Source organism: Condylura cristata, unplaced genomic scaffold, assembly GCF_000260355.1.
Source record: "Condylura cristata isolate star-nosed mole 26May11 unplaced genomic scaffold, ConCri1.0 scaffold00022, whole genome shotgun sequence".
Classification (NCBI taxonomy): Eukaryota; Metazoa; Chordata; class Mammalia; order Eulipotyphla; family Talpidae; genus Condylura; species Condylura cristata.
In genome coordinates this window covers 27,314,299-27,342,199 of record NW_004567123.1, presented here as the reverse complement: position 1 = coordinate 27,342,199, position 27,901 = coordinate 27,314,299, and the positions used below count along the sequence as shown (strand labels likewise).

General features: G+C 55.5%; 1 protein-coding gene across 5 annotated transcripts; it reads right to left on the bottom strand.

Annotated features, from left to right (window-relative positions):
* Window positions 1-587: 587 nt before the first annotated feature.
* L3MBTL1 (l(3)mbt-like 1 (Drosophila)) lies at window positions 588-26,922 on the bottom strand. Of its 5 annotated transcripts, none has more exons than XM_004687015.2 (21): window positions 26,773-26,922; window positions 26,386-26,612; window positions 25,764-25,905; window positions 25,378-25,528; window positions 25,113-25,248; window positions 24,422-24,506; window positions 17,841-17,929; window positions 17,269-17,373; window positions 16,361-16,496; window positions 15,958-16,049; window positions 14,769-14,920; window positions 14,338-14,414; window positions 13,681-13,766; window positions 13,406-13,516; window positions 12,886-13,000; window positions 11,928-12,027; window positions 11,570-11,767; window positions 11,431-11,480; window positions 7,511-7,668; window positions 7,017-7,079; window positions 588-3,069 (listed from the first exon to the last, which is right to left on the bottom strand). In XM_004687015.2, exons 1-21 carry the CDS (start codon window positions 26,906-26,908, stop codon window positions 2,935-2,937), a joined length of 2,544 nt encoding a protein of 847 aa, XP_004687072.1. In that variant the 5' UTR covers window positions 26,909-26,922; the 3' UTR covers window positions 588-2,934. The 5 variants fall into 5 exon arrangements, with proteins under 5 accessions (XP_004687072.1, XP_012583808.1, XP_012583809.1 ...); XM_012728354.1 differs by having other exon boundaries at window positions 588-3,033; XM_012728355.1 differs by lacking the exon at window positions 588-3,069 and adding an exon at window positions 5,311-6,452.
* Between the last annotated feature and the right edge of the window lie 979 nt (window positions 26,923-27,901).

Below are 27,901 nucleotides of genomic sequence, written 5' to 3'. Positions count from 1 at the left end.
ATATATTTTTAAAGATTTATTTATTTATACACACACGAACTGGGATACAGGGCAGAGGTATGGGGGTAAAGATTCACCAGAGTCAGAGTGGGGAGCAGAACAGGCAGATTGACTGAGATACCTTGCTGAGGGGAGCAGTGGGCGGGTCAGGAGAGGTCTGCTGTGCCATGTGGGTCACCTCCCTGGCTGGGAATTGAGCTCGTGCTGCTATGGCTTTGGATGGCTTCATAGTGCTGCACTTTAACCCACTGCACCACCACAGAGGGCCCCAACTTTGATATTCTTTTAAAAATTGGACACAGTGAATTTTCTCTCCTATAAAACGTCTATAAAACCATCTATAAAACGTCAAGGACTGGCCTTTTTTCTGGAGACTCCATGGTTTACACTTCTCAATGTAGACCAGTATCCCCACCTATTCTTACTCCTTGCTTCTTATCTTTCAAAATTGAATTAAAAAAATGGATTCTTCAGGCTCCTTACGAGCAAAGACACTAAATTTTTCTTTGGTGACAGCCTGATTGATAATCATCTTGTGCTGTGAACACAGAAACATACTCTGACTTCATATCATCCAGTTATTCAAGTTTATTTATGTTGTTTCAATACACTGACAAAATACACCACGTTGTGTTTATAACTTTTTCTCTCTCAAAAGGTGACTTTAGTCTAAACTGGAGGAGTCTCCTAACACACACACTTGCACGTACACGCACGCGCACACACACAGGCAAGTACAAAAATGTAACCCTACGAAAAGTGCATGTGAATCAAAGTGCAAACGGCTTCACTACTGAACTCGGATCAGTCTCTCTGCTTCAGAAACTCAACAAGGTCCTCACTGCCCTACGCCAGGGCTGGGCGAGGGCTGGGCGAGGCTGCCAGGGTCAAAGTGTAAGAGGTGCCTGCTGCTGGCACAGGGCAGCGGGCACCCCTGCCAACCCCTCCCTTCACGTACTCCCGGGTCAAGGTGCACCGAGCTCATCTGGGGACAGGACAGAGGCAAAAAGGGTGGCTGGAAGCAGTTGCTTTCCCTTCTTAATAATTTGGTTTTCTGAGTTTGACATGGGCGCAGAACGCGCTTAGGCCTCAAGTTCCTTTCTCCAAAGCCCTCGGTCCAACCTGCCTTCAAGCGTTAGGAGCATGGTCGCAGACCCACATGGCAGAGCCGCCGGCCCTTCCCTTTGGAGAAAGGAACTTGTAGAAGCCTCAAGTCCCCGTCCCGCTTAAGGCCTTGCTGCCTCCTCACACCGGCCGTGAGCTTCCCTCCCTGGTTTTGGACAGAAGCAGACGAGGCCATGGAGCTGATGAGTCTGGCCACTCGCCAAGCAAAGGAGACATAGGTCTTGACTTGTTCCTCCCTAGTCTTGCCTGGGGGCACCAGGACAACCTCTGTCAACCAGCCTGTGGCCAGAGGCACGGCCCATCCAGCTCCCCCCAGAAAGGCTGTCCTCAAAAGCCGTCTGGGCATAGGTGAGAGAGGGCTCCCTTCTGGGCTGTGGCAGGAAATCGGTAGCTTTGGGGCCCCGCTTCTAAGGGAAAAATAAAGCTTCCTATTTAAATAATAGCCCTTGACAACATCTCAAAATAGCCTTACATCTGCACTCTGTCAAATACTTGAGAGTCTCACACACACACACACACACACACACACATAATCACACAATCACATGACGAGAGGAGGGGTCTGGGGAGGGGTCCTCGTCCCGTACCCTGCAGACCCATTTCAGCACCTGGGGCCATAGAATTCCGACATTTGCTCCTCACCTCCCCTGGGACCGGCTCCCACGGGCGCTCTGCCCTTCGCCCCCAGGCTGGGAGGCAGGTTTGGCAGTGGTTCAGTTGAGGCTGGGCCCCAAACTGGAAAGAATGATGGAGCCCCAAGCCCTCGCAGTACCCAGATGGCAATGCAAGAGGGATGGAGAATGGCAAGAAGGGCTTAAGGGATGTGGAGAATTCAAAGAATTCACCTTCCGGGCGCCCGACTTTGAGTGGTCTTTGTGAGGCTCCTCAAGAGCAGGGCATTGAAGGGGCAGGCCAAATGCACTATCAGGGGGCTGTGCTGGGCAGGCTGCTGCCTGCCCAGGGCTGGAGGTCTGGCAGGCGCAGTAACCTCACCCTACAGGCAACACCGCAAGAGCCATGGCTGTGCAGAAGGATGCCAAGCCCAGGTACCCTCCTGGCCAGGCTGCCTCCTCTCACACCCGACATGGGCTCTCACCAGCTTTACAAACAGGACTTGGCACGGGAACTAAAAATGTCCTGGACGTGGGCACCAATAAAAGGCACCTTGGCCCAGAAGCCCCTACTTCTGAGCCAGAGGGGAAAAAGCAGTTTAAGACCCCAGGAGGCTGTGAAAACAGGTCTCCAGGGCTCACACACCCAAAGGGGAAGAGCCAGGGGTGTGGCTGGGGGAGCAGCCCAGGGAATCAGGCAGCAGAGTGAGGGCAGCAAACCAGCAGACAGAAGGGAGGAGCAGTCTTGGTGGGTAGCCATGTCGGTGGCAGGGGGCTGGTGGGGGTGGAGGAAAGGAGCAGAGGGAAGGAGCGTGGAGTGATGCTGAAGACAAAGGGCCTGTGTGGAGGACTCCCGTGATAACGCCAAAGTCGCGGAGACCAGAGCAGGGAGGGACCTGGCGCTTGGGGGTGGTGCTGCCACAGGCTGGGCACCTCCAACCTGCCCAGCTCCCCACCCGTCACACCCTCACCAGAAGCCCGGCTGGCAGATGAGCTCCAGGACGCGGAGGCTTGGACTCCGACCTCCCCAGGGCCCCTCTGCTCCCTCATGCCTCTAGAAGCGGCTCCGGAGAGCAGGGCCAGCCCCGCTGAGGCAGAGATGGGGCACAGGTGGGCTAGGAGGAACTCAGGTCGGGAGGGCAGTCTCAGCTGCAAAGGGCGGCCCCGCTCAGGCCGGGGGAGGCCCACCCGGAGCCCATCACTTTAAGGTGTCATCGGCGTTTTTGAACATGAGAATGGAGTTATAGATCTTCAAGGCGGGGCCCAGCTTGACGCTCATGATCTTCACAATGTCCGCCTGTGTCAGCAAAAGGAAGGCCTCGCCGTCAATCATCTGAGAGGTTGGGGGAGGGAGGTGGAAATCGGAGAGGTGGGGGGGAGGAGTGAAAGGGAAGAGGGGGTGTGCATGGGGAGTGGGGGGAAGAAAAGTGGAGTAAAGGATATAAGAGGAGAGGGGCGGAGGAGGGAGGGGAAGAAGGGAGAAGGAGAAGGGAGGGAGGAAGGAGAAAAGGAAGACAGCCATGACAGCCATGGGACGGAGAAGGAGAGCGAGGCCACCAGCTTCCCCATGTCACACACAGACGCCTCGTCTCTGCCTGCTGACTGGTCTGAATTTGGGGTGCGCTGACATGCTGTCTGAGTCCTCACTGACAGCTGTCTCAGAAAACCTGCTGTTGCTGTGCCTCTATGTGGCCACTCGTCAATCTTAGTGCTGCTTAAACAGGTAAGCAGACACCAGGGGCCTTCTGCGGTGAGGTGGCATGACATATGAGTTATTTGAGAGAGAAGTCAAAGAGAGAGAGAGAAAGGCTTGATCCGAATCTAACCCAGCCTTTGGATCCGACTGTCAGAGGAAGCACAGGAGAGCGTGGGACATGTCAAACGACACCACAAGGACGCAGTGAGACAAATCCAGAAGAGCACACTCTAGAGGACATTTTGCAGAGTCAAGAAAAAAGGGGAAAAAAAGAGAAGAGGGTACTATTCTAGGAGAGAAGATGTTTAAGGGATAGACCCACTCAAGCAGTTATGTGGACCAGGCTCAGAAACACCAACTGCAAATGACATTCCAGGCACGGCTGGGGAACCCGAGCAGATGAGTGTGTGCAGACAGATCCTGTGCACTTAGGCTTTGGGGTTCCCTCTTGGTGGCTCCACTGAGTCACAGAACCTGGTCCTGGGAGAGCTGGAGTCACATCTTGAAGTTCAGAAGGAAAGGAACCCAGAGCCAAATATGCAGCAATGCTAAGCCAAAAGCTAAGGGCAGTTCTGGGGTTCTGCAGGAGCTCATGACTGTTGGTCACAGAACCTGCTGGTGGGCCTTCCTGGGCCTCACCGGGGGGCATATCATTAGGTCTGGATTCTAAATTCTTCAAAGCAAAGGCTGGAGCTTGTGGGCCATCTGTATGGGCCTAGGCCGGGGACAGTGAGGGTGTTTCAGGACACACAAGATACGGTATGGATGCGGGTTTGAGCCATACGATCAGGAAAATGTCATGTTCTGACCTTGAAATTAGAGAAAATCAACTGGAGGATGGGTAAAATGAGCAAAAAGCAGCAACCCACTCTAAACAATAGCCATGTAGTAAGATAGGGCCGGGAACTTCCCACCTTAACCTGGATAGACCCATAGAGGGCCACCTGGAATATTTTAAGCAGCCAAGCTGAAATCTGAGCAGTTCTCTCACGACCTTGCTTCTATGCTGTCAAAACACAGACAGGCCTGGCCCACAGGAGCCCACGCTGGAAGCTGCCACTGTATCTAGGCATGCTGTCCAGAGCCTGCCAGGCCCTCTGAGCCCCCACACACGGGCCACAACTCCCTCGGGGCCTTACCAAACCCACCAGACGCAGAGTCTGAACTCAACCAGGAGCAGCAATTTGTAAGTCTGTCTCCCCAACGACAGGGAACCTCAAGAGCTGGGATTGCTCTTGTTTCTGTGGCCTCCTCAGTATGGTGGGCCAGGCACAGGGCAGGCAGAACAGTTATTTGCTGAGTAAAATAAATAAATAAGATCAGGAAAATGTTCTCATTTTGGAGCTAGAGGCAATCAAGAAGAAGATGGATAAAATGAGCCCAATGCCAACGGTCTGCCCAAAGCCGTGGCCACAGCGCGGGGGTGGGGCCGGGAAATGTGGCTCCAGCAAAGTGGACTAAGGAGGCCTAGACAGACTGCTCTGAACACGCCACTCTGACTTCCAGGGACAGTCTATGTCCCGGTGTACTCTATTAGCAGTTCAGCCAGAGAGAATCTGCTCCCTGAGCTTGGTCCACGCTGGGAGAAGGTGTGACGTGGATCAGACCCCGAGCATGTCTACTCAGCCCCGTGAAGGTCCTGCTCCACCCTGAGACAGTTTGCTGCTGGCGGTTGGCTAGCAACACCTTTCCCATTTTGGCGGTTGCTTTTCTGTATGGCAAACCATGCTGGGCTGAGATGGCAAAAGACATTCCTGGCAGGGGCCTTACTCCCAACAAGGGGAAAGTGGGGGTGGGGGGGGGCTGTGCAGCTGGCCGAACAATGGTACTCAAAGCCCAGATTTAGGATCTTTCCACTTACTCCAGCCTTTCACCTCAAGCGCATCCTCGGAGGGAAGGGACCCCACAGCTAACACCCCTGACTGTCCTGTAGCTGGCTCCCTGGTTTACACCTGTTACGGCCCTGATTTAGGTTGTCACTTAAAGGAGGATCTCAATGGGTGCCACCTGGTTCTGCTTGGTCTCATTCAACGTGTGGGTGAAGACCTGGTTGAAGACACAGAAGGCTTAGTTGTCTAATGTCCAAGTTGTATGAGGCTGGAAAGGTTTATTAATGTCAGGGATGACAGATCAGGATTTATAACAATGAGACTACGAGACCGACAAGATTACATTTAATGGGGATAAATGTGACGTTTTATATTTAAAAAAAAGCAAAACACTGGAACATTTGGTTAGACTCATAACTGAGAATTGATAGTGAATATAAAGGCACTTGAAGAATTCTGTGAACCCCAAACTGGTGTGATGTGGCTATAATAAAACTAGTGGACATTTAAGTTTCGTTAACAAAAATATAGGGCTCAAATCTGAGGTAAACAACCCAAATGTCTAGTAACCATGGAATATTCGAAAACACAACGCTACTCAGCAATAAAAAAGAACCAAACGTCTTACTCAGTACATGGATGAAGCTCACAATCACAACAATGCGTGAAAAAGACAAACACCGAGAGTACGTGCTGGTTGATTTCATTTATATGAAGATCAGAAACAGGTAAAAGTAACCTATGATGCTTGAAATTAGAACACAATGGTTGCCTATTGGTGGGGCTGGTGAAGGGGTCAAGAAAGAACTTTCTGGTATGATGGAAAGACTTTCTACCTTGACTGAAGTGCTGGATTCAGGGTACTTCACAAAGCTTATGGGATTGTACTTTTAAGATGAGTGCAATCTGCTCCATGAATGCCAAGACTCTCCCAGGGAGAGGAGTGGGCTTCTTCCCCAAGTGCCTCTGGACTGGAGGGGGCATTTGTGAGGAGCTGAGCTGAAACTGCTTTCCGGGAAAGGGAGTGAGTGCATTCTTTGGAAGGAAGTCAAAGGTCCCTTCCAGCTTTAAATGCTATGATGAGGAGTGTCATCGTCAAATTCTTTACTGAAGGACAGCTCCTCATTTAAAACCAGAAGTGCCACGGAGGCCCTGGGGCCGTGAGAAGCTTGTAGCCACAGTCCAGTCTCCCTACGTAAGTATACGGAGATCAGTGGTATAATCAGACCAGATGGACACTCTGGACCGGTGGTGACCCACCACTGTTTCCCCTCTTGCCGTCATGCCCATTCTATCTCCATCTTACAGCCAGAAGCTGCAGACGCAGACAGGAGAGCCCACAGCCAGACTGCCTGCAAAGCCGGCGTTCTTTTCTCTAGCACTCGCTGCTTCTGATCTCTGCGAGGCTTTCGGGTCTTGATTTTAAGAGTATGAAAGGGTCCCTGAAGTACAGAGCAGTACCTGTGCCACTCAAAGTAAACCTGAATTTACAATCACCGATGAAGCTAAGTTTGGAAAACAAAAGACTTGCAGAGAATGGAAGGGACAACTGCATCCTCTCTCCGGGCCTGGTTTCAGCAGGCGCGTCCGAGTGCAGCGGGTTCCCACACTGCACAGGGGCCACGCCAGACCAGAGCCGGGGGGCGGGGCCCGTGAGAGGCCCCAGCACCCCTGCAGCGGGCTGGTGAGCGCATCTGCTCCTGCCGGATGGCTTGGGGCCCCTCCTCTGTGGCCGCACGCTGCACTGCACCTTACCTCATCTTTGAAGAGCCGGGCTTGGTCCTCACAACCTGTCAGGGTCTGAACGAAGCCGAAGACCTTGGAAACCAGAGAAGCCATGTAGCCAAGGGGGTTTGGGGGAGGGGGTAGGTGGGAGTGTAGGGGCGAGGCGGGTCTACAGGACATGGAGCTTCTGGGCCTGGATGATGTTGCTTCTTCTTAGCAGCCTAAGGGGACCGTGTCTGAGCGGCGGGGTGTATGAGGTGAGGCTCCCGTGGCTCTGGGTTGAGGCCCTCTGTCCCGCTAAATTTCCAGTGCATCCCCTTCCCCCCGCCACCAGGTTGGGCCTATGGGTGTCCTGCCATCTGCCCCTGCTAGACAGACAGAGGCGCTGCGAGAGGAGCGCTGAGATAGAGGTAGTGGCCGGAACAGCTTCCGGCTCTGTCCGAGGAGGGCCTTCCCAGCCCTCCCACCGGGGTGTGGTGAGGGGCCTCTGGGAGGGGAGAGAGGAAGGGGCCCACGCTCTTCACCTCATCGATGGTCCACTTGGCGACCGTCGAGGCTGAGATGCCTGCCACGCCGGGCAGGAGCTTGCAGTGCTGCTCCCAGCACACTGAGAGCGAGCGGTCAGGGTGGGCAGACAGAGCCGACATGAAGAAAGACTGGCGCATGACGTCGCTGCCTAGCGCTGGAAAGCAGAGCAGAGGCTGGCGGCGGTGCCAAGCGCTGGCCTGGCCCCGAAGCACGCTCAGGCCTGTGCCACTCGGGGCTGGCCCACGGCATTGAGGGGGCTGTGGCCCTCTCGGCCAGGAGGGTGACCAGATCTGAGCCCTCGTCCAAAGTGGGACGCACAGGCAGACGACCCCACCCCCGTCTCTCTGAAGCAGCATCATGCCGGACCCTATAAGAATATTCTTGGAGCTGCATTGCATCTTGAAAACACCATCCTCTAGGTAGTCCACACTAGTGGCTTCTCACGTCCACACTGGCGCAGCCCAACAGCAGCGGTCTCTTCTTTCCCAAGCTCTTTTTGACGCTGACCAACTCTCGCAGAGCCAGGGCGAGTCTGTCCGAGTCAGCATCAGCCAGAAGCACAGCCCGCCGGCCACTGCCTCCCACTCCCTGCCTCTCCCCTGCCCCATCAGCCCGGGCTGGTTCACGACCTGTATGTGGCCTGTCCACACTGGCACGGACACCTGACCACTCGCCAACCGCTTTGCTTCCTGACACGCTCCCGGAGTCCCTGGCCTCTGGCCTGCATCTCAGTGTTGTTCCGCCCACGAGAGGCCTTCCTGGGCCAGGTGTGGCCCCACTGGCCAAGACTTCAACATCAGACAACCCTGACCGCCAAGCACCCCATTGACCTGGGCTGGCTCTGGGCAACATGGCTGCTGCCCCTGGGGCTCGCCCTGCCTCTGCCCCAGTCCAGAAGAGCTGGCTGTCCTGTTCACTTCTGCTCGCCCTACGCTCAGGAACGCAGCGGCCACTCCTCACGGCCCTCCCTGCTCAGACTGTTTCCTCGTAACTTCAGCCTTCAGCTCACACTCAGCCTCAGAGTCTCTGGGCTCTGACTACCAGCACCCCTGGCCTGTTCTGTAACTCGTTTCCCTCCTGCCCTCTGCGCACCAGCCCAGCCTGAGCGCCTGCCCGCACCCCAAAGAGCCCCACCTTCCGAGTCAGTAGGAGAGGCTCCCTCTGCGACTCAGCCGGGCTGCTGGGGTCAGCCGGGCTCTCCCCACCACCAGCGCTTCATCCGCCCGGCCAGACATCGGCCTCCGGTGCGCACGGCGACCTTCCAGACCCTCTTCTCCACGCACCTGGAGCCCACGGGAGCTTTGCTCCTCCTGTTCTCCCCAGCCCAGGGCGGCAGCTCTCACCAGCAGTCACCGTGCGTTACCTAACTGTAACCATCCAACAGGTGATCACACACTCTGGGCTTTGTTCTCAGCTTGGTTAGTTGGTGTTCTGGGGGCTTAAAAACATCAGGAATTCACTCCTCACAGTTCTGGCTGCTGGGAAGCCCAAGATCAAGGCACCAGCGGAGCAGAGTCTGGTGTGGGCTCTTCCTGGTTCTTACTCTGTCCTCACTGGTGGAAGGGGTAGGGTCCCTCGCTGGAGCGTCTTTTACAAGGACACTCATCCCACTCACGAGGCTCCGCCCGAGGACCCAACCCCAGGTCCCACCTCCAAGTACCATCACCTTGGGGATTAGGTTTCAACATACAAATCGGGGTGGGGGGGGCAACATTCAGGCCACGGCGCTGTCACCAGCAGACGGGAAACAGTTGCTGGCAAGCACGGGGTGCGGCAGGGGAAGCTGGGGACAAGCGCCGCATAGTGGGAAACACATGTGGACGCAGAAGTGGGAGGCGGGGTGGTTCTCGAACGTGCCCTTTAATCCTGGACAAGCCACGTAGCAGGGGCCTTGGTTTCTCCATCTGTAAATTAACTTTGGGCAAGGAAAGCTCTGTGGTTATCCCTGTTCTCTGAAACAGCTGGTGCGCATGGGGCCTGAGTGGCCCTGAGCAGGCGCTGTGCTGCGTCCTGGCCTCTCCAAGCAGCCTCCCCACGGAGCGGTTTCCCAGCAAACCTGGATCACATACTGAGGGGGCCCGATGGCTAAGAAGTCTCCTCCAGAACAGGGTGTCCTCAGAGTGAGAGCCAGCTGGTCGAGCAGGGAAGCCTGCTCTGGAGTCACAGAGCTGGTCCTGGAGACCGAGGCCCTGGGAATGCCCTTCCTCATTCTCACTGGGCTGCAGCCTCAGGCTCTGGAAAAAGCCTCAATTTTCCCAGTTCTTGGGATAATTCTGGAATGAGCAGGCCCACGCCCTCTGACTAGAACCCGACCCCGCAATGAAGCCTCGTGCGTATTCCACTTGGGGTGGTGTGGGTTGGGTAGAAGGGGGGACTGCTGGGGTCCCCTTCCCCCCAGAAGGCCTCACTCTGAGGGCCAGGAGGAAGACCAAGACCCCGCTCACTCCAGCCTGAGGCTACAGGAATTGCCTTGTTTCCACCAAGAGGAAACAGTACAGAACAGCCGTGAGAGCGGTCGGGCAAGAGAGGACTGAGACTTCCACAGGTGGCCTGACGAAGCGCTTCTCACGGGCCATCCCACGCAAGCCCCCACCACCACCTTTTGAGGGGGGGCAATGCCATGAAGAAGCTGAGGCTCAGACCACAGACTCAGGGGCCACAGAAGGTGGTCTGACTCCAGGGTCTTGCTCCTCTGGCTACATACTGCCCAGGGCTGGAGAAGACTGGCATTGTTTGCCCAGAAGGTATAACGCTCTAGCCTGAAACCACGGACACGCCACTCAGCCGAGGCCAGATCCCGTGTCCTGGGGGCCCGGCCAGCGCTTGAACAGGTGAGATGAATCTGTCACCCACTGGAGGGCTCGGCCCTTTGTCCACCGCTGGAATACGCTGTGGGCTGAATGGTGTCTCCTCTCCTCCCAAACTCATTGTCAAAGCCTTAACCCCTAGGACCGCAGAAATATGGCTGTACTTGGAGATAGTGCCTTTTAGAGAGGTGAGTAGTTAGAATGTTGGGTAGAAGCCCAACCTGCCTGGTGTCCTTACAAGAAAAGGACTTCCGGAGCCACAGCGCGACAGCAGGGTCACACACGTGCAGGGACGATGGCGTAAGGACCCAGCAAACTAAGCAGAGAGGCCGCAGAGAAAACTCCCTGGCCCAGCCCAGACCTGCGGCTTGGACTGCTAAGCTTCCAGCAGTATAAGAAAATAAAATTCTGTCGTAGAAGTCAGCCAGCCTGCGGCAGGTGATGGGGGCAGCCAGGCAAAGGCCCAGGAGCGCAGACGCGCGCGAGCGGTCGGGTGAGGTGCCGCACGCGCACTGGCAGCCCCAGGCGGGGGAGGCCGAGGCCGAGTCGGGGCCCAGCCCTGCTCACCCTGAGCCGCCACTCCTCACCTTTAAGAAGAGCGACATCCCCATGCCTGGGTGTGTGACAGTGCTGGTGACGCAGAGCGCCCGCGGCACTGCAGGCGACAGCAGGTGCGCAGTGAGCAGCAGCAGCAGAACTGCTGTTACGTGAACATGACGTGATTCATGTTCACGAATGAGGAGACTGGGGCTCGGAGATGTTAAGTGGCTTACTCAAGGTCACACAGCCAGAGCGTGGCGGCCACGGCCCCCTTCCAGGAAGCCAGCAACGGGAAGAGCAGCGCAGGGCATCACCCTGCCCCACAGTAGAGAGCCAGAGGCCCGAGAGGCTCTGTGCCTTCCCGGAGACTCACAGCAAGGCCACAGGGAAATGGGGCCGGACCCGAGGTCACGCAAGGCCCCACGCTGGGCTCTGGCCCTGGTTCTGCACCCCCAAGTCTCAAAGGGCGAGACGGCCTCCGTCCCACCTCCTGCGCCTCTGGGCCCCGGTACTCATTCGCAGTTACTGAGCCCATGGGGAGCACATGGGAGCAGACAGCGGGAACTTACTCGGGAAATCTTCCTGCGGGATCTTCCGATACTTTGGGGGGCGTCCAATCCTGCAGAGAGAGGGACCGAGTCGGTGGCAGGGAGCGAGTGCCTGGCCTGCCCAAGAGGACACCAGGCCCTGCCCCCTCACCCTCCGCACCGGCCATGATGGCGAGGCTTCTTCCTCAGGGAGAAGCCCGAGAGGTTCCTCTTACGGGCCGAGGCCTCTGTGTCGGACAGCTCCGCCTTCAGCCGGCTCTGGTTCCTCTCAGCCAGGGGGCAGCCCGAGAGGCAGTGGTGAGCTGTGAACTTGCCTGTGACGTGGCCGGAGCCATCACAACCCGGAGTGGGGCACTTTCTGGGGAAGAGGAGGTTGCTGTGGGCTCTGCGCTCATCCCGAGCCCTTCCCAGCCCGCCGCCCCTCTGGAGCTGGAGCTGGCTAGGTGAGCCCTGATGGGCCAGAGGGGGTGTCACGCAGAGCCCCAAGGGCCCCGGCCCCCACGGAGCCCGGCACTCACCGGTGGTGAAAGCTGTACTTGGAGGTGCGAGTGTGTGGCAGGCTCCGGCAGCTGAGAGGGGCGCAGCCCCCCAGGGAGGCGGAGCTGGGTTCCCTGGGGCCTGGCGGAGCGGGAAGGTGCATCAGCCCAGGCTCCTGGGCTGGGCTGGGGTGGTGGGCAGGGAGGGAGAGCTGGCACAGGGGAGGGCAGCACCAGGACTCGGCCAGTGTGAGGCCCCGGGCTGGCTGGGACACCACTCCCCTCTGCTGAATACCCACCCGTGGGGAACGGGGGCTTGGCTATCACGTGCTCGGTGGAAACCTGCAGGCCGTACCCTGGGCCCTGAGGGGAGAGTCGGGGGAGAAGATCGGGCAGAGCCGGTGTGGACCCCACGTTTCCTGAGGAGCCGCAACAGGCAGCTTCGTGAGATTCTGTTTGTTTCCCATTTTTACCCCAGAGACTCTGGCAGCATTTTTTGGGCTTTGTCCCTTCTTGGAGAACCACCAAGGCCCCACGTGCAACAGGAGTGGGGCAGCAGGTTAACAAGGGAGGGGAGCCCTGAGAAGACTGGGGCTGAGCAGTCCAACGCCCCACCTCTCAGCCCCACCTGCACAGAACAGGACTTCAGGGAGCCCCATTTCCTCAGCGAACACAGAGCAGCCCGTGTGGCTTTTCTGGAGGCCGAGGGAGCTCACCAGGTATGTCACTACCTCCTACACACATGCTCCCAGGGAGTTCTCAGCTCAGTCCCCCAAGCCCCACCACTAAAGAAACTGGAGTTGCTGAGGCCCCCGGGGAGAGGCAGGCCCCTGAATGGGGGGGGGGGGGCGCCCAGAGCTCACTGGGGACACTGGAGCCCTCTGTGTCAGTGCTGGGCGTGGCGCCCAGCCCCCGGGCAGGCTGTAGGAGGGATGTCCTCAGAGCTCAGGGGTGGGGCTGGATGCCAGGGAAAGGGTCAGAGGGCACCAGCAGTACGCACGGAGAGGAGGCTGCAGGGGATGCCCGGTCTTGGAGCACCAGCCCGCGGGGTGGATGTCTGGGTGGTCGGCGTCGATCCAGAAGTCATAGGCGTGACTCCAGCCGTCGAAGTGGAGCTGGGGAGCAGAGGCCCTTGACGGTCAGGCAGCCCTCAGACAGCCAGCTCAGCCGGGAGCTCCCCCTCCCGAGGCCTGCCAGAAGCAAGATCCTGGAAGCACCTCCCCATAATCCATCTCAATCGCCCCATTTTCCAAGGGATTCACTCATGAAGCTCCAGGCCTCTCCCATTAATCCTTAGGCAGGACAAGCTGGCGAGGCCCGTTTAACAGATGGCACGATTTGGGTTCAGAAATGCCCTGCCCCAGCCCACCAAGGGCAGTCACAGAGGAAGCGGCACTGCGGTCTGAGACCTCGGCCTCGCACTCCTCCCCGCCGGGCATGGCCTCCGCTATGGCTGCCGGTCGTGCCCTCGCCCACTGGCCCGTGACAGGATTTCTCCAGTCGGCGGGCCCCAGAGCCACCTTTAGCCGATGGTCCTCCACATCCTCCACGCTGGTCACACGAATCAGAGCAGGGTTCCTGCAGTCCACAGCCTCCAGCTTCATGTTGACCAGGAAGTTGTGTGGGGGTCGCTGCAGGGGAGCAAGGCCCTTCAGGCCAAGGCCCAGCTCAGCAGCCCTGAGCCCAGAGGGCAGCCCAAGAGCTGTGCCTGGGACACTGTGGGGGAGGCCAGGGTCCCGCCTGTCTGGGAGCGTCCTCCTGAGCTTTGCTCTGGGGGCAGGGAGAGCTGACTCACCACCTTGAAGGCCCAGGCAGGCACAGCAGTGGCCCCGGTTTCTTCCAGATATTTCTCCCAAGAGAAGCTATCCGGATCTGGATAGTCTGGAGGAAAGATGAGAACAAGGTCTAGACCCCCAGGTGGCCGGGGGAGCTCTCTGCCCCAGCGGGGTCAGGGGCACGGGATGGACAGAGGCCCCTGGAGGGTAGTCTCCCTGCCCCACAGCCAGCTATCTGCAGGGCCCTCCTGGGGCAGATGGGTGCCGGTCAGAAGCACGCATCTGACCACTGGTGGCAACGCTCCAGGGCCCTGGCTGCTAGGCCTGTTGTTCCAGCCCCAGCTCAGGCTGCATGTGCTGTACAGGGGTCAGCATAAACCTCCAAACAGGGAAGGCTACACTTTCTTTACCCTGGCCTCCTGTTCCATGGTGGAGGCGCTGAGGAGGTGGGATTCATCTGATTTTGTTCCTTAAATCTTAACAGAATCGCAGTTTGTCAAACTCTCCTAAAATCAAAGGCTCCTCAACTACCAGGCAAAGAGGCTGAGGCTCTAGGACACACCTGTCCTCTCTTCCCGACCCTAAAGACACAGCTCATGAGGTACCAGCTGGGTCAGTGGAGAGGGGACTGGGCCAGGTCAGGCCTGGGAAGGGGGCGTGTGCCCAGGCTGCATCACCTTGTGGAGGGGTGAGGGGCTTTCCTTGTTTCTGGCACCAGCCCACGGGGTGGATGTAGGGGCTGCTGGGGTCACACCTGCAACCCAAAAACACTTCACTGTCCCAAGTAAAACTCTGAGGCCCACCCTCTCCCTATATGTAGTGCGAATTAGATGGCTGATGAGGAAGTGACAGGTTACAGCAGAACAGTACACTCTCGTATCCCCATAACATGTAAGGGAAAGCTGCGAGGCACGGTCATTCACTCATCTTAACCCTGGTCATTTTAGATGAAACATTTAATGTTGCTTCGCTTCTTATGACACAGATCAAGTCCACAGGGCAGTTAATTATTCCCCTGAGCAAATACGAGTGGCAAGTGCGGGTTGGTCCCTGGGCTCGAAAGTGCTGCCTCTGCCGCCTGCCCGACCCTCACCCCCAGGCCCACTACCAGTAGTCGTAGGTATCGTCCCAGTTGTCAAAGTGCACCAGGAAGCGGCTGTCCACCACGTCGGTCACGCTGGCGACGCAGACAAGGGACGGGTTCATGCGATCAACCGCCTCCAGCTTCATGCCCACCTGGAAGCCCAGGGGTGGGGGACTCTGGGGGTGAGAAGGGGGGCTGCCACGGCCAGGCCCAGGCCGGCTGGTGTTGCCCAGAGCCCGCTGGCAGTGGAAGGAGGAAGCTCCCTAGGAGTCTGCAGGCAGGGGGCGGGTGGGGGGCTGAGGCTGGAAAAGAGGGTCTCCCTCCACTATACAATTACATCCCAGCCCCAGGCGTTCCCTGTGCGCTCAGAGGAAGCCTCACTCTGCCAGATAAGGGACTGGCAGGAGGCCACACATGCAGAGTGCCAGGCGGACCACTGCTTCTTCTATCCAGACAAGCCTGCCCCGGCCTGGCTGAGGTGGCAGGGTCAACAGGGTGGTAGGGAAGGAGGCGCTGACACGAGGGGCAAGGGGGCACCGGCCATGTCAGGGGTAAGCTCTGAAAGCCCTCACCCCCGATCATCACAGCCCCTGTGGGACAGTCTCTCCATCCCCATTTTGGAAAATGACACGCCCAGGACCACAGTGCCAGGAACAGAAGGGCGTCTGGCGGGGGAGCCTGCACCCTGTCCCAGCAGCCCCCGGGAGCCTGAAGGTCCGGTCTCTGCGGCAGGCTGGGGCTGGCGCCTGACTAGCCCAGGGTATCGTTGGCCCACCGCAAGCCTGGACTTTTGATGTGCTGCTATTTTTCAAGCTTCTCAGACCTCTACTGCTGAGTGAAGCTGCCAGCTAAAAGACAAGGGGTGAGTAGCTGGCACTGAAGGGGAGAGCCTCAATGCTGGGCAAAAAGAAAAAGCAGCAATCAGAACAGAAGCTTCGAAGTCACAGCAAGAAGCGCAGAGCAAACACAGCAAGAAACAAGCGGCAGGGACCACTTAGCGCCCTGGCGAAGGGGTGCGGGCGAGGGGCTCAGAGCGGCTGTGGGAGATAGGGTCTCCGCACAAGGAACTGGGGGGATCTCCAGGTGCCCTGGCCCCGCCCTGCCCAGCTCTGCCCCTCCCTCTGGTGTGACAGCCCAGAGCAAGGCCTGACACTGACAGCCAGCTGTGGTGACTGTCCCGGGGGCGGGCGCCCACTCCCGTGGGGGCACTCACGTGGCTCTGGCTCACGAACAGGTGCTTGGGGGCGGCCTGAGCTCTGGTGCTGCGCAGGTACTGGCTCCAGCTGAACTCCTCCTCCTTGTAACCTAGCCCCTCGGGGGATGGACAAAGGGCCATGCAGACAGAGGCTGGGCTGGGCGAGGGCACCCCACACGGAGGCAGCGGAACCAGGCAGGCCTGAGGACCCCTGCCCAGGGACCCCGCGTTGAAGCGAGACATCACCTGGGGGCACATGCCAAGGACCAGGGCAAAGCACAAGCCCTGGGGCTAAATCCCAGGAGGAGGCTATGGCCAGAGGCCAGCAGTGGATCAGGGAGCAAAACTGGGGGGACCCCAGGGAAGAAGGGATGGGCCCGAGGGCTCATGGCTTTACCTGGCCAACCTAGCTAGGCCTTACCTTTCGGGGGCTGCAGTTTGTGCCCGGTCTTCTCGAACCAGCCAGCGGGGTGAATGTCAGGGGAGTTGGCATTGATCCAGAAGTCATGGCACTCGGAATACCCATCAAAGTGCAGACGAAGGCGGTAGCCACACACCTGGCCCCGTGAGGAGAACCATAGGGACTCGCTGCCCGCACAGCTCACCCCTCCCCGCCCCTCCTGGCCCAGCCTGGCAGTCCTGCGGACACAGAGCGAATGTGCCCCCCCCCCACAGGCTTTCCACGTCCTGAACTTTGCCCTGCGTGAGGACCGCCTATGTACCAAGGGGCTCAGGGCTCTAGGCACCTGGCAGGAAGACGCTGTGTCATCCTCGGGCCCTGGCCAGAAGCCAGAGGGCGCCATCCAGACGCAGGCTGACGGGGGCCCTGAACACCTGCCCTTCAGTTACTCTCTCCGAGTCCCCCACACACGCACACTGTCAGAGGTCTCCCACCCCCACTCCATTCCCGGGGCCTGGGCCCACATGGCCTCTTCTTTGGGACACCCGGCGCATTCACAATCCCTCTCCCAAGACTCCAGAGAGGCCCCTCTCCTGCCCCTTGTGCCTCCTGCTCATGTCTGCATCACCCCAGTCTTTACCTGATCGATTCCCAAGCCACCGTGAGCTCCTAGATGACCAGGACTTGCTTATTGGGCTCATGCCATCACCCCTGTCCCCACACCTCCTCCTCAGACTCCCCAGCACTGAAGTCCCATGACCACCCCCAACACCTGTGTGCTTTGTGACTTTCTATGTGTCCCACCCGAACCCCTACTGGGTCAGGAGCTTTCCCGAGCCAGCAGCGTTGCTCTCTCAGCAGAGTCCAGGCCCCACACCCCGTGGCGGCCAGCACTCTGCTTCCAGGGCAGTGGCACGAGCCCCGCTCACCTCGGCCACGGTGAGGATGAAGTACATGGACGGGTGTTGGGGGTCGATGCCTTCCAGCTTCATGCCCAGTCTGAAGCCATTCTTGTTATGAGTGACCGCCTGGTACTGTCAACGCACAGATTGGACAGGACGCAGCGTCCATCCAGCCTTATCCTTGCCTAGCGGGCTTGGGGTGAAGGAGCTACCTTTAGGCCCCATCTGCCTGGGTACTGCCAGAGGGGTAACTTGTTCGGGGCTCTTGACTGCAGGGATCCAGGCGAACAGAGTGGCTCCCAGCTCCCTTGCAAATTCTAAGCCACATCAGTGGGGGGACTTAAGGACTGGACTCTCACCCAGGTCATGTAAAGATGGTGAAGATGCCTAAGTGGAAGGCATCAGAATTCAAGAGTCTGCAAGGCCCATGTGGGGTGAACTGGGGGCCCCACCTGCTGGGTCCTTGTCTACTCCAGACTCCTAGCCAGCCTCTGCCTTCCATTCTGCCAGGAGGGTGTCAGACACAGAAGGCACCATGGCGAACCCCCGGGCTAGGCTTAGGGGCTCTTCCGAGGCGGGAATTGTATTGTCTGACTCACGTCCTGGAAGAGGCTGACGGGGGCAGTGATGGCCTTCTGCTCCTCCAGGTAAGACTCCCACGACCAGCCTTCCTTCTTCTCACCCGACGCTGAGGGAGGAGACAGAGAGGCTGACCCTGGGCTCCTTCTGATGTGCTCCTTTTCTCAGTCTCCCCTGACCCAATCTACTCAGACCCCACTGCAAGCCCTAGCCTGGGTCTGTGGCTGCCCTCAGTCCCCCCCACAAGCAGGATGCAGGGGCCCAGACCTCAGGGGAGACTCGTGCCAGGATCACATGGCACCTCCCCGAGGTTACAAGGTCCTGGCTATAGGGGAGTCATGTTCTCACACAAAGTTGAGTGTGAGGACTTAATCCTGAGGCCACCTCCGCTCTCAGGGAGAGGAGGAGAGAAACGAAAGGGAAAACAGGCAAAGGAGAAAAGCAGAGGACACCCAGAAATAAGAACCCTCTTTTTTTGATACTTCTTTCTCTGAACACTTAGAGGCACAGAGACCCAGAGAGACATCCGTGTCCCCAGTGTGGCTACAGATAGAAGCTGATTCCATGGCCTCCCAGGCTCACACATGCTTGCACACCAGCATGTGTTCACATGCACACACTACGGTCAGAGCCTGCATCCCTCGAGGCTCCGGGTCCTGGGGAAGGGACATGAATTCCCCTGCAGGACCTGCGCTTCAGCCTGAGGTGGGGTTGTGACCTCCAACTCAGAGTGAAAGGTCCTTTAAGGTCTAGTGTCGCTGGGGAAGAAAGGCAGGCCTGTCGGGTCACACTCAGTGCCTTTAGCCAAAGGCCACAGACAGCTAAAAAGGAAGCAACTTGCAAAAATCAATCCATATCCTTTGGGTACATAGCTCCAGCTGCTAGAAGCTTCTTCACCCTAATTTCATCATCTGTAAAATACAGGTAACTGCATCTGCCACAGCTGGTCCTAAGAAGGAGTCAGTGAGATGCTGTGAGTACGGGCTCTTGGGAAATACAAGGTGCTGGACTCATCCCGTGGCCCTTCCTGGGCCTCACTAGGTTTATCTGATTTGGAGTCTAGCCCGGGCTTGCACTGGCCCCCTTGCTATTGTTCTGGATCATTCAGGTGCAGAGTGATTTGTCACTGGTCTATATGGCGGCTACCTAACTTCCGCTCTCTCTCTGTTGAACCCTAAGATCCTCACCATCTGGCCAATGGGGACAAGTATTTTCTTCATCAGTTGACCAACTGAGCTGCAAACTCCCCAATGCAACCTGCACCAACACAACCTTTATCCTCTGTCCTGTGTGAAACCTGGGTTGCCCCTCAGACCCGGCCAGTGATCTCCCCGCAAGGAACCCTCGGTTCTCCCAATCAGTCTTCACTTAGCCTTACTGGGGAGGGAGGACAAAGAGAGGAGGTGCAGGCTGCGGATGCCAGGCTCTGCGCCCTTTATTTCTTCCACTGGAATTCCACATCATCCCGCATAAGTCTCTTTCCATGGCATGGCTACTTTTACCCTCCCTGCTGCCCATCTTCCTGGCTCACTCCTTAGATGCCACACAAGCTAAGGAGTTGACTCCTTGGCAGATTTCCCATCTCAGGCACCTCTGCCCTTCCTGGGCTCTTCAACTTCGAGTTCATCCCCCTTTAGACATACTCCGGCATGGCCAAGCTCTAAAACCCCATGCCATGGCCAAGAACTCTGACCTCTCCACCACCCTCTTCATCTGCCATCCCTCACCCTCCCACCCCCAGCCGCTGAGCCTTTCTTATCTTCCTTCTTTCCCTATTCACAATGCAGAAAGCACATCTGTAAACGTCTTCACAGCATTCCACTTAACCGTTCCTTTTACCATTTAGTGCTACCTCCAATGTGCTAGAAACTGGAGGTGACTCTGGGATGTCATTTTCTGCAGATTCTAAAGAGCTAACGGGTTACTAAGAACAGCTATCCACCCTTTCAACAACTTCCCTTCATAGCCAGCCAGTCATGTCTGCCTCTACACACTAGTGAAATTGCTCCTGAATTACCAGGGCCACAATCCAAGGCCTTTTCTCAATTCTCCTGGGCTCCAAGCACCTCCAATCACACGTTCCCTGTCACACTTCCTTCTCACTGTGCTCCTCCATTCTGTTCTTCTTTCCCGCACCCCAACCCTAGTTCCTCCAGGGAGGTATAGGGATGCCTTCCTCGATGATCCCTAGAAATCAATACAGTGCACACTTCCTTTCTTTCTGCTCACTTTCTTGGGAAGCTTCAAGAGAAGCGGCAGTCATTTCAATAGACATAATTCACAGATTAATGGTTCGGGCCAGGCCTTTTGCTACAGGGTCCAGAGGAGAGACAGCAATGTAAAGAGAAGAACGTAGCAGAACACTATGGTTCAAGGACAACTGATTATAAGAAGTCATTAATATGCCAGCCTGATGGTCTTTGTTTTAAACTTGTTATAGACTGGGGCTCCCTGGAGGCGCAGGGGTTAAAGTCTCAGTGCGATCAAGCTATCTATCACCAGCCCCCCCAACACTGAGATCAACTGATTCCGGCCCTGGGAGGTGACCCACAGGGCACAGCAGGGAGTCTCATCTGCTGCTCCCCTTAGCAGTATATCTCAGTCTACATACCTGTTCTGCTCCCCACTGTGTCTCTGGTGATTCCTCTCACCGAACCCCCACCCCACACCTCTGGCCTCCCACTTAATTCTTGTATAAAATAAATATTGCATAAAATAAATCTTTAAAAAATAATGAAAATAAATTTGTTATACCTTATATCTCCCTCTTATAGAACATGCTTGGGCATTTTAAACCAGTTCATTGGAAGAGAATTTAATCAAGAGTCTGGTACTTGTGTCTAACATACCTCATGGAGAGCAATGCCTGGGAAGACCCAGACTACAGAGGCAGGACTCCCTGCTGCTCTGCTGTTTACCCAATGAGTAAAGCTGCCTTTAAAACTGTCTCCAGCTTCTGGAAAATTTAAGTGGACCCTTTTAAAAAATAAATGAAAGCTGTGGGCTATCTCCCCAGAGAAATGAGCCATTCACAGAATTTTGCATGTAAACTTCAGCTATTGAGCTCAGATAAGAAAGCATTTCTGTAAGAGGCAATGTCTTTTTGTTTTTTTAAGATTTATTTATTTATGTATACAAGAACTTGGGTACAGGCCAGAGGTGCTGGGGGTGGGGGGTGATAGGATTCACCAGAGACAGAGTGGGGAGCAGAACAGGCAGATCTACTGAAATCCCCTGCTGACGGGAGCAGCGGGTACGTCAGGAGAGGTCTGCTGCGCCATGTGGGTCAGCTCCCTGGCCTGGGATAGAAAGTGTGCTGCAGTGGCTGCAGGTGGTGGTTGCTGCACTGGGGAGGCCCAAGAGGCAATGTCTTCCATTGAATCACACCGTCACATTCAACTTGCCCCCAGTTCCATACTGCACTCCTTGTAGTGAATATAAAATGTGTCTCATCAACCCATCAAAACACGGCAAGGGCCTGAGTAAATAATCTCCAAAGAAAATATATAAATGGCCAATAAACGCATAAAAAGATGCCCAATATTACTAGCCATCAGGATAATGTAAGTTATAACCATAGTGAACGACCACTTTATACCCAGTAGAGGGTTCTAACAAAAACACAGGCAATAATGAGCACTGGTGATGATCAGAGTAAACTGGAACTTTCCCACACCGCTGGTGGGAATATAAACTGGTATGGCCCCTTGGGGAAACAATCTAGAGGTTCCTTAACTAGCTAAATATACACTTAACATATGATCCAGCAATTCCACTCCTAGGTATATACCCCCCCAAAATGAAAACTTACATCCATATAAAAATAAATCCAACACTGTTCATAATATCCCCCAAGTGGAAGCAATCCATGTTTCCATCAACTGATAAAATGTGATATATCTATACAATGGAATATTATTCAGCATGAGTTCCATCCCCGACCTAGGAGTTGACCCACATGGCGCAGCAGACCTCTCCTGTCCTGCCGGCTGCTCCCCTCAGCAGTGTACTTCAGTGGATCTGCCTTTTCTGGCCCTCCATTATGTCTCTGGTGAATCCTCTCACTGTCCCTGCACCTCTGGCCTATACCCCAGTTCTATATGCAGAAATAAATACATCTGAAAAAAAATTTTAAATGAGAATATAAGCAACCCAGTTAAAAATGGGCAAAAACGGATGTCAAAAGTGGCTGCAAGGAAGTAGAACAGAATCCTTCAGGAATGATCTAAATCTGGAAAGCTTATTAAAAAGTTGATCCTGAAGCATGACATCATAGAGAATATTCTCTATCTGGATGTTGGCAGACAGAGAGAAAACATGAAAATATCACCACTATGAAAATGATCCGAACGGCTGTTAATGATGAAATAAATTGTAAGCACTATTGCTAGTTTAACAGGGTGGTCCTCAGGAAAAGGGGAGGTTTCAGGTTCCCCGCCTCACCCAAAAGGAGCTGAGCAGAGAGAGCCAGATGGAGACCGGAGGGGGCACATGGAGCAGAGACAGGTGCAGTAGCTTTGTCTTGTTTCTGGCCCTGGACTGGGTGGCACAGATGTGGGTGAGAGACCTGTGGGAGGTGACTATGGCAGCGCTTATCTTGATTTTGATGTTGCTCTTTTCCCCCAGACTTGTCTGGCCTTTTCTGACCCTTTTTTATGGGTCCCTGCTGGAAGGTGCTTTAGACTTGTATCTGGCTTTCAGGCCTTGCTTTGGGCTAATCCCTTTTGGGTGGACTTTTACCCACAAGGGGACGGGTCACTTTGGGGGTTTGATTTAGAAACTATATTCTTTATGTTTGCTGTATTGCACACTGATTGTATTAAAGTTCCTTTCCCTTAAAAGTCTTTTATGATTTGCCTTGATGCAGTGGATGGTAGAACCTATTTAGAGCAGGCAGGTTTGGGGGTTCATAGCTGTTGAAAAGGTGAAGAAGAGAGATGAGAGAGAAGGCCTGATTATAGACATGAATTACATAGTTCTAACTCAAGTTACTGGAACATGCCATCAGGAACTCATATGTCAGGCCTGTAGAACATGAGTACATTGGCCATCAAACTGCCAGAGTGTAGATAAAACACAGATTCTATGCACACAGAGGATACTCAAACAATATGTCATTCCAATCCCTACCCCCAGATTCTTCTGCCAAAAGACTCTAAAGATGAGTGGGAAAAAATTCAGTCATGTATACAAGCTTCTCTAATGGTAGTTTCTTCCCTTGAATAAGAAAAAAGGAGGGACCCTCCCTGGTAGCACAGTGGGTTAAAGCACAGCACTACAAAGTTAAAGCCACTTCAGCACGAGTTCAATTCCAGGCCAGGAAGGTGACCCACATGGTGTGGCAGACCTCTCCTGGCCCACCCACTACTTCCCTCAGCAGTGGACTTTGTCAATCGGCCTGTTCTGCTACCCACTCTGTCTCTGGTGAATTCTCTCACCACCCCTGCACCTCTGGCCTGGACCCCAGTTCTATATGCATAAATAAAAACATCTTAAAAAAGAAAAAGGGCAGCAGATAGAAAATAACTAGAAGCCAAAGTTACAATGATGTTCACAGTTGAGATGGTGAAAAGATGAATCAAAAGATAACTGCATACTGGTCAACAGGACCCAGCTAAAAAGGATATTGATTTAGGAATCTATTTCTCAAATTTAAGACAGAACAGTTGAGCCCACAGTAGTTAGATACCACCTCCTTCCCTACATGAGACATAAGAGGCCACAAGCCAGTGAGAGCTAAGCCTTTTGCTTCTGATATGACAGTCATGGGTGAGAGCAGTGAAAACTTGGCTTGGCTCAAATGGGCAAAAGCTAGAATAGGGACTACCAGGTTCTGAGCCCTGGACACTAGTTGGGGTTCTCTGGCTGGCACGCAATCCACCAAAACAGAATGATATACTATGAACTGACCTCACGTCTGGCTCTCTCTGAAGGAGGAAAGCCACTGTGACTCACGCAACTGAGCCCTGGTCTGGAGAAAACACCAACCCACAACTCAACTACTGACTGGGCAAAATTGATTGAGTCTACTCTACACCAGTCTCTGGGCTAAACACTGGGAAGACAATGATTAATAAAAGAGGTTCAGCTTTGATGGAAAAAGACAGACATTAAATAAGTGGTTACACAGGTTTTGCACGATTCTCAGTGTGATAAATGCTATTTAGTATCAGTTGGCTATTGTCACATGCAAATGGAGAGCTGACAGTGGAGAAAGCCTGACGGTCAGAGCTGACTATGAATGACCTCAGTTCCATTTTCTTGGAACAAAGGATCAGAATAGGGCCCCAAATGGAAAGGTCAGACTAATGACCATTACAAAAGCTCATAACACCAAAAGAAAGGAATATCAGGTAGGTAAAGCCAGCTCAAGTCCTAGAATGAGGAGCCTGGCAAAGGGTCAGAGGATAAACTCTCACTTAAAGGAAACACACTAACCAGAATCTGTCTCTCTTTCTCTTTCTAATACACACACACTCTCTCTCTAAGTTATGCTGTTCTGTATATTTACAACACATCACCACAACTCTAACCCACACTCCCAGCTTCACACCTCCAAAAGTACATACACACACCAATATATATACACAGGCCACCATACCAGGCTGACTGCTGCTCCAGTCCTCACTTTCTGGGGTGCTAGCGGTGGGTTGACCCTCTGGATCCTTTGCTTCTTCTTGCTTCTCCTGTGGAAGGTAAGCCTGATCCCAGCTTTCTGTCTTCAGGGGTTGGAGGGAAACCCCAGTGTATGATGCTGGCACCTGCTTGACTCTACATAGTGTTTTGTTCCAAACCACTGGAAATTCTCCTAGGTCACCAGCAGGAATACAGCTCCAGCAGCCAACCCCTACTCCTTAGTCTCTGGCTCACATGAGCCATAGCCTGCCAATAATGCTCCTCATTCCCAGCTAGGGTTCAGGCAAACACCTGCCTACGGGAAATCTCACACTTGATCTCTTTCAGCTTCAGTGCCACTAGAACCCTGTGCACTTGGCCTCTGGACCAGTGGCCAGACATATGACAGAGCTTTTCAACTGCTCACACATCTATCCTGGGTGCTTCTTCATGTGTTTCTTCACCCTGACTCTAGATTTAGTAGGGAGAGCCAGAAAGGCAGCAAAGTGACTTTGTTTTTCAAGTACCATGTACAGGACCTGGTTTAGGAGGGGACCCCAAAACTACGAGGAGTGAGTCATTATGAGTGTCTCCTCTGGCCCAGCCCCATGGCCTGGATTGAAGATGGAGATGATAAGTGAGGGCTCCGTAGTACCCCCCCACTGCCCTCTTCTTACCATGACCTCTGGCTCTGACTCCTCCTCTGATGGGCTCTGGTATTCCCTGCGCTTCCTCTTCTTCATGGGTTTGAGGAGCTCAGAAGCGCTGGCACAGGAGGAGCTCAGGCCTGAGGAGTTCTCCACTATGACTGACCTGAAGGAGGGGCAGCCTGAGGGAAAGAATCACCTGCCCAGCACCCAGCTCCTCTCCTAAGCCCTGAACAGTAATGGGGCTTTGGGGCCCAAGGGCGAAGCAAGCAGGACTGCAGCCTATCGGCCTTACCGCTCCTGAAACAGCTGAGGGCAGACATCGCTGGAGGAGCCGGGATCTGGACCAGCACCTTGCTGAGGCCCGCAAGCCTGGCAGTGACAGGTGCCACCATCCTCTGGAGGGTCCTGAGGGGGTTCTTCCGGAGGGACCAGTGGGAGGTCGGCTGTGGGGGCCAAAGGGGCCTCAGGCTCCGCCCACCACGGAGCCCACACCCCTGACCAGCCCTCCACCTCGGTCCCACCTCCTCGGGGCTCTTTTACTGGACAGGTGCCCCAGGCCTTCTACACCACAGGACCAACCCCTGGGCACACCTGTAAGCCACGCCCCCGCCCAGGGATTCAAGAGCGTAGGCCTCGCCCCACCCGCGCACGGGCCCGCTCAGAGCTTGGAACTCTTACCGGGCTTCTGGGTACCCGCGTCGCCACCTCCCGCCCGGGCCTCGCCATCTTCATATTCAGCCACACCTTCCCTCCGCAGTTCGGGGCTCGGGGGATGCTCCGCTCCCACCATGTTCGGCGGCGTGTACTCGCTTATCCGGAACTGGACGGCGGGGTGTGGGGTGGGTCTGAGGATGGCGACTCCAGTAGCCGCCCGTGACCCACCTGCAGTCAGCACGGTCCCCCTCCGGCCGCCTCATCCCAGGCCCCGCCCCCAGCAGCCCGCAAGGCCCCGCCCCTGGGTAGCCTAAATCCCGCCCACGCCACGCCCCCAGACGCCTTCGGCCTAGGCCCAGCGTCCCATCCAAGTCCCGCCCCCAGATCCATTCCCTCTTAGCCACGCCCCCAGCCAGCACCGCCCCTCCACGCGGCCGCCGCAAGCTTAGCTCCAAGCCACGCCCCTAGAGCCCTCACTCAAAGCTCGGCCCAGAATCCATCCTCTGGGCCTGCTTTCCCACCTTCCGCCTTAGGCCCCGCCTCCAGGCCTCAGGCCCCGCCTCCAGACCTCAGGCCCCGCCTCCAGACGCGCAGGCCCCGCCCCACGGCCGCTCCCCGGGCGCCGCCAATCCCCAGAGACACTGACCCGCAGGCCGCTCCCAGGAGGCGGGGCTGCGGCCTCGGTCCACTCCAGGAGTCGCACTGTGCCGCCGCTGGAGCTAGCCGCTGGCACGGCGCTTAACTGCGGCAGAACGGTGGCCGTGACAGGTATGCTGCCGGTCCCTCGCTCCGAGGCGCCCACTTGGATCGGCTCCCGCGGGAAGCAGGACACATCCAGGGCGCTGCTGGGCAGGCCAAGCGTGGCCGAGCTGGCTGCGAAGGGGTACACGGGCAGACACGACACAGGTGAGCCTGGTGTTCCTGTCCCAATCCCCATGTGCGTAGGCAGGTGAATAGTATCATTTCCTCCCCATGATCTGCTTGAGCAGGTGTGGAGGACTCTCCTCCTCCCCAGACCCCGAGCTTGGCCCACCTGGGAGGATGAAGGCAGTAGCAGGCTGGTGAGGGCCAGAACCTGGGCTGTCTCTGGCCACCAGGTGCACGCTGACCTCCCCTGTGGAGGGCCCCTTCAGTGTCCTCAGCATCTCCATTTCAGCATGGCCCTCCATCCTGGCAGGCCTACAAGCTGAACACAGCCCCCAGGACAATCAGGAAGGGAGAGGTGTTTCTCTGAGGAGGAGCTGGTCACCCTCGGGCTGGTACCCTGAAGAGAAAAGCCTCAGCCCTGAAGGGGGTAGGTGTCTTAGCAGACCAGCATCAAGTCTGGCTCCTGACTCCAGCCTGGTCATCCAGGAGAGGGTTCTGGCCAAGCCCTTGCACTGCCCCCAGTCTGTAAGTGGCCTTTGAGATGGTGTTTTGTGTACTGTGAGGTGCAGAATTAACTTAAGGGAGTATGTCTCCAGCCATACCAGCCTGCTGCCCTCATGACATAGTCAACGCCAAGGACAAACGTCCCTCTTTCTCAACCTTCACCTCCATCTCCATTGGAAACACTCCCTTGTCCCTCAAGACATGGGGGCCCGTCAAGAGAAGGGAATACCAGGTTCTCGGGAGGAGGAGAGTCCAGCCTCAAGTGCCAGCTTCTCCCTCACTCATTATAGGCCCATTTTCCTTGGATGTGATTGTTCCTGCTCATATTTTTTTCATGCCCCTGCCCTCTACTCCTTCCAACTCTGAACCCAGAGTAGCCACACAGACATCTGTTGAACAAGTACAGATATCTGTAGAGCGACAAGGAATGAGAACCTGGGTGGTACATGACTTTGCTTTATTAAAGCAAGAATGATCAAAGCATTTGATAGATTTGTTTGAACGTGTAATCTATGGGGGGAGGGGAGCCTTAGTAACATAACAAGTATCCTTAATAGCTATCATTTACTCAACTCAAATGTGGGCCATTGTCCTAAATGCCTTAACAGCAACGTCAAGTGAAATTTTCTGTGATGGTGGAAATGTCCTGTACCTACATTGTCCAACACGGTGCCACTGAGCACTTGAAATGTGGTCAGTATGACTGAGGAACTGAATGTTTTAAATGTTACTTAATTTTAATTGCATTTTGGTAGCCCAGGGGCTTCTATATTGGACAGCATTGTTAGAGA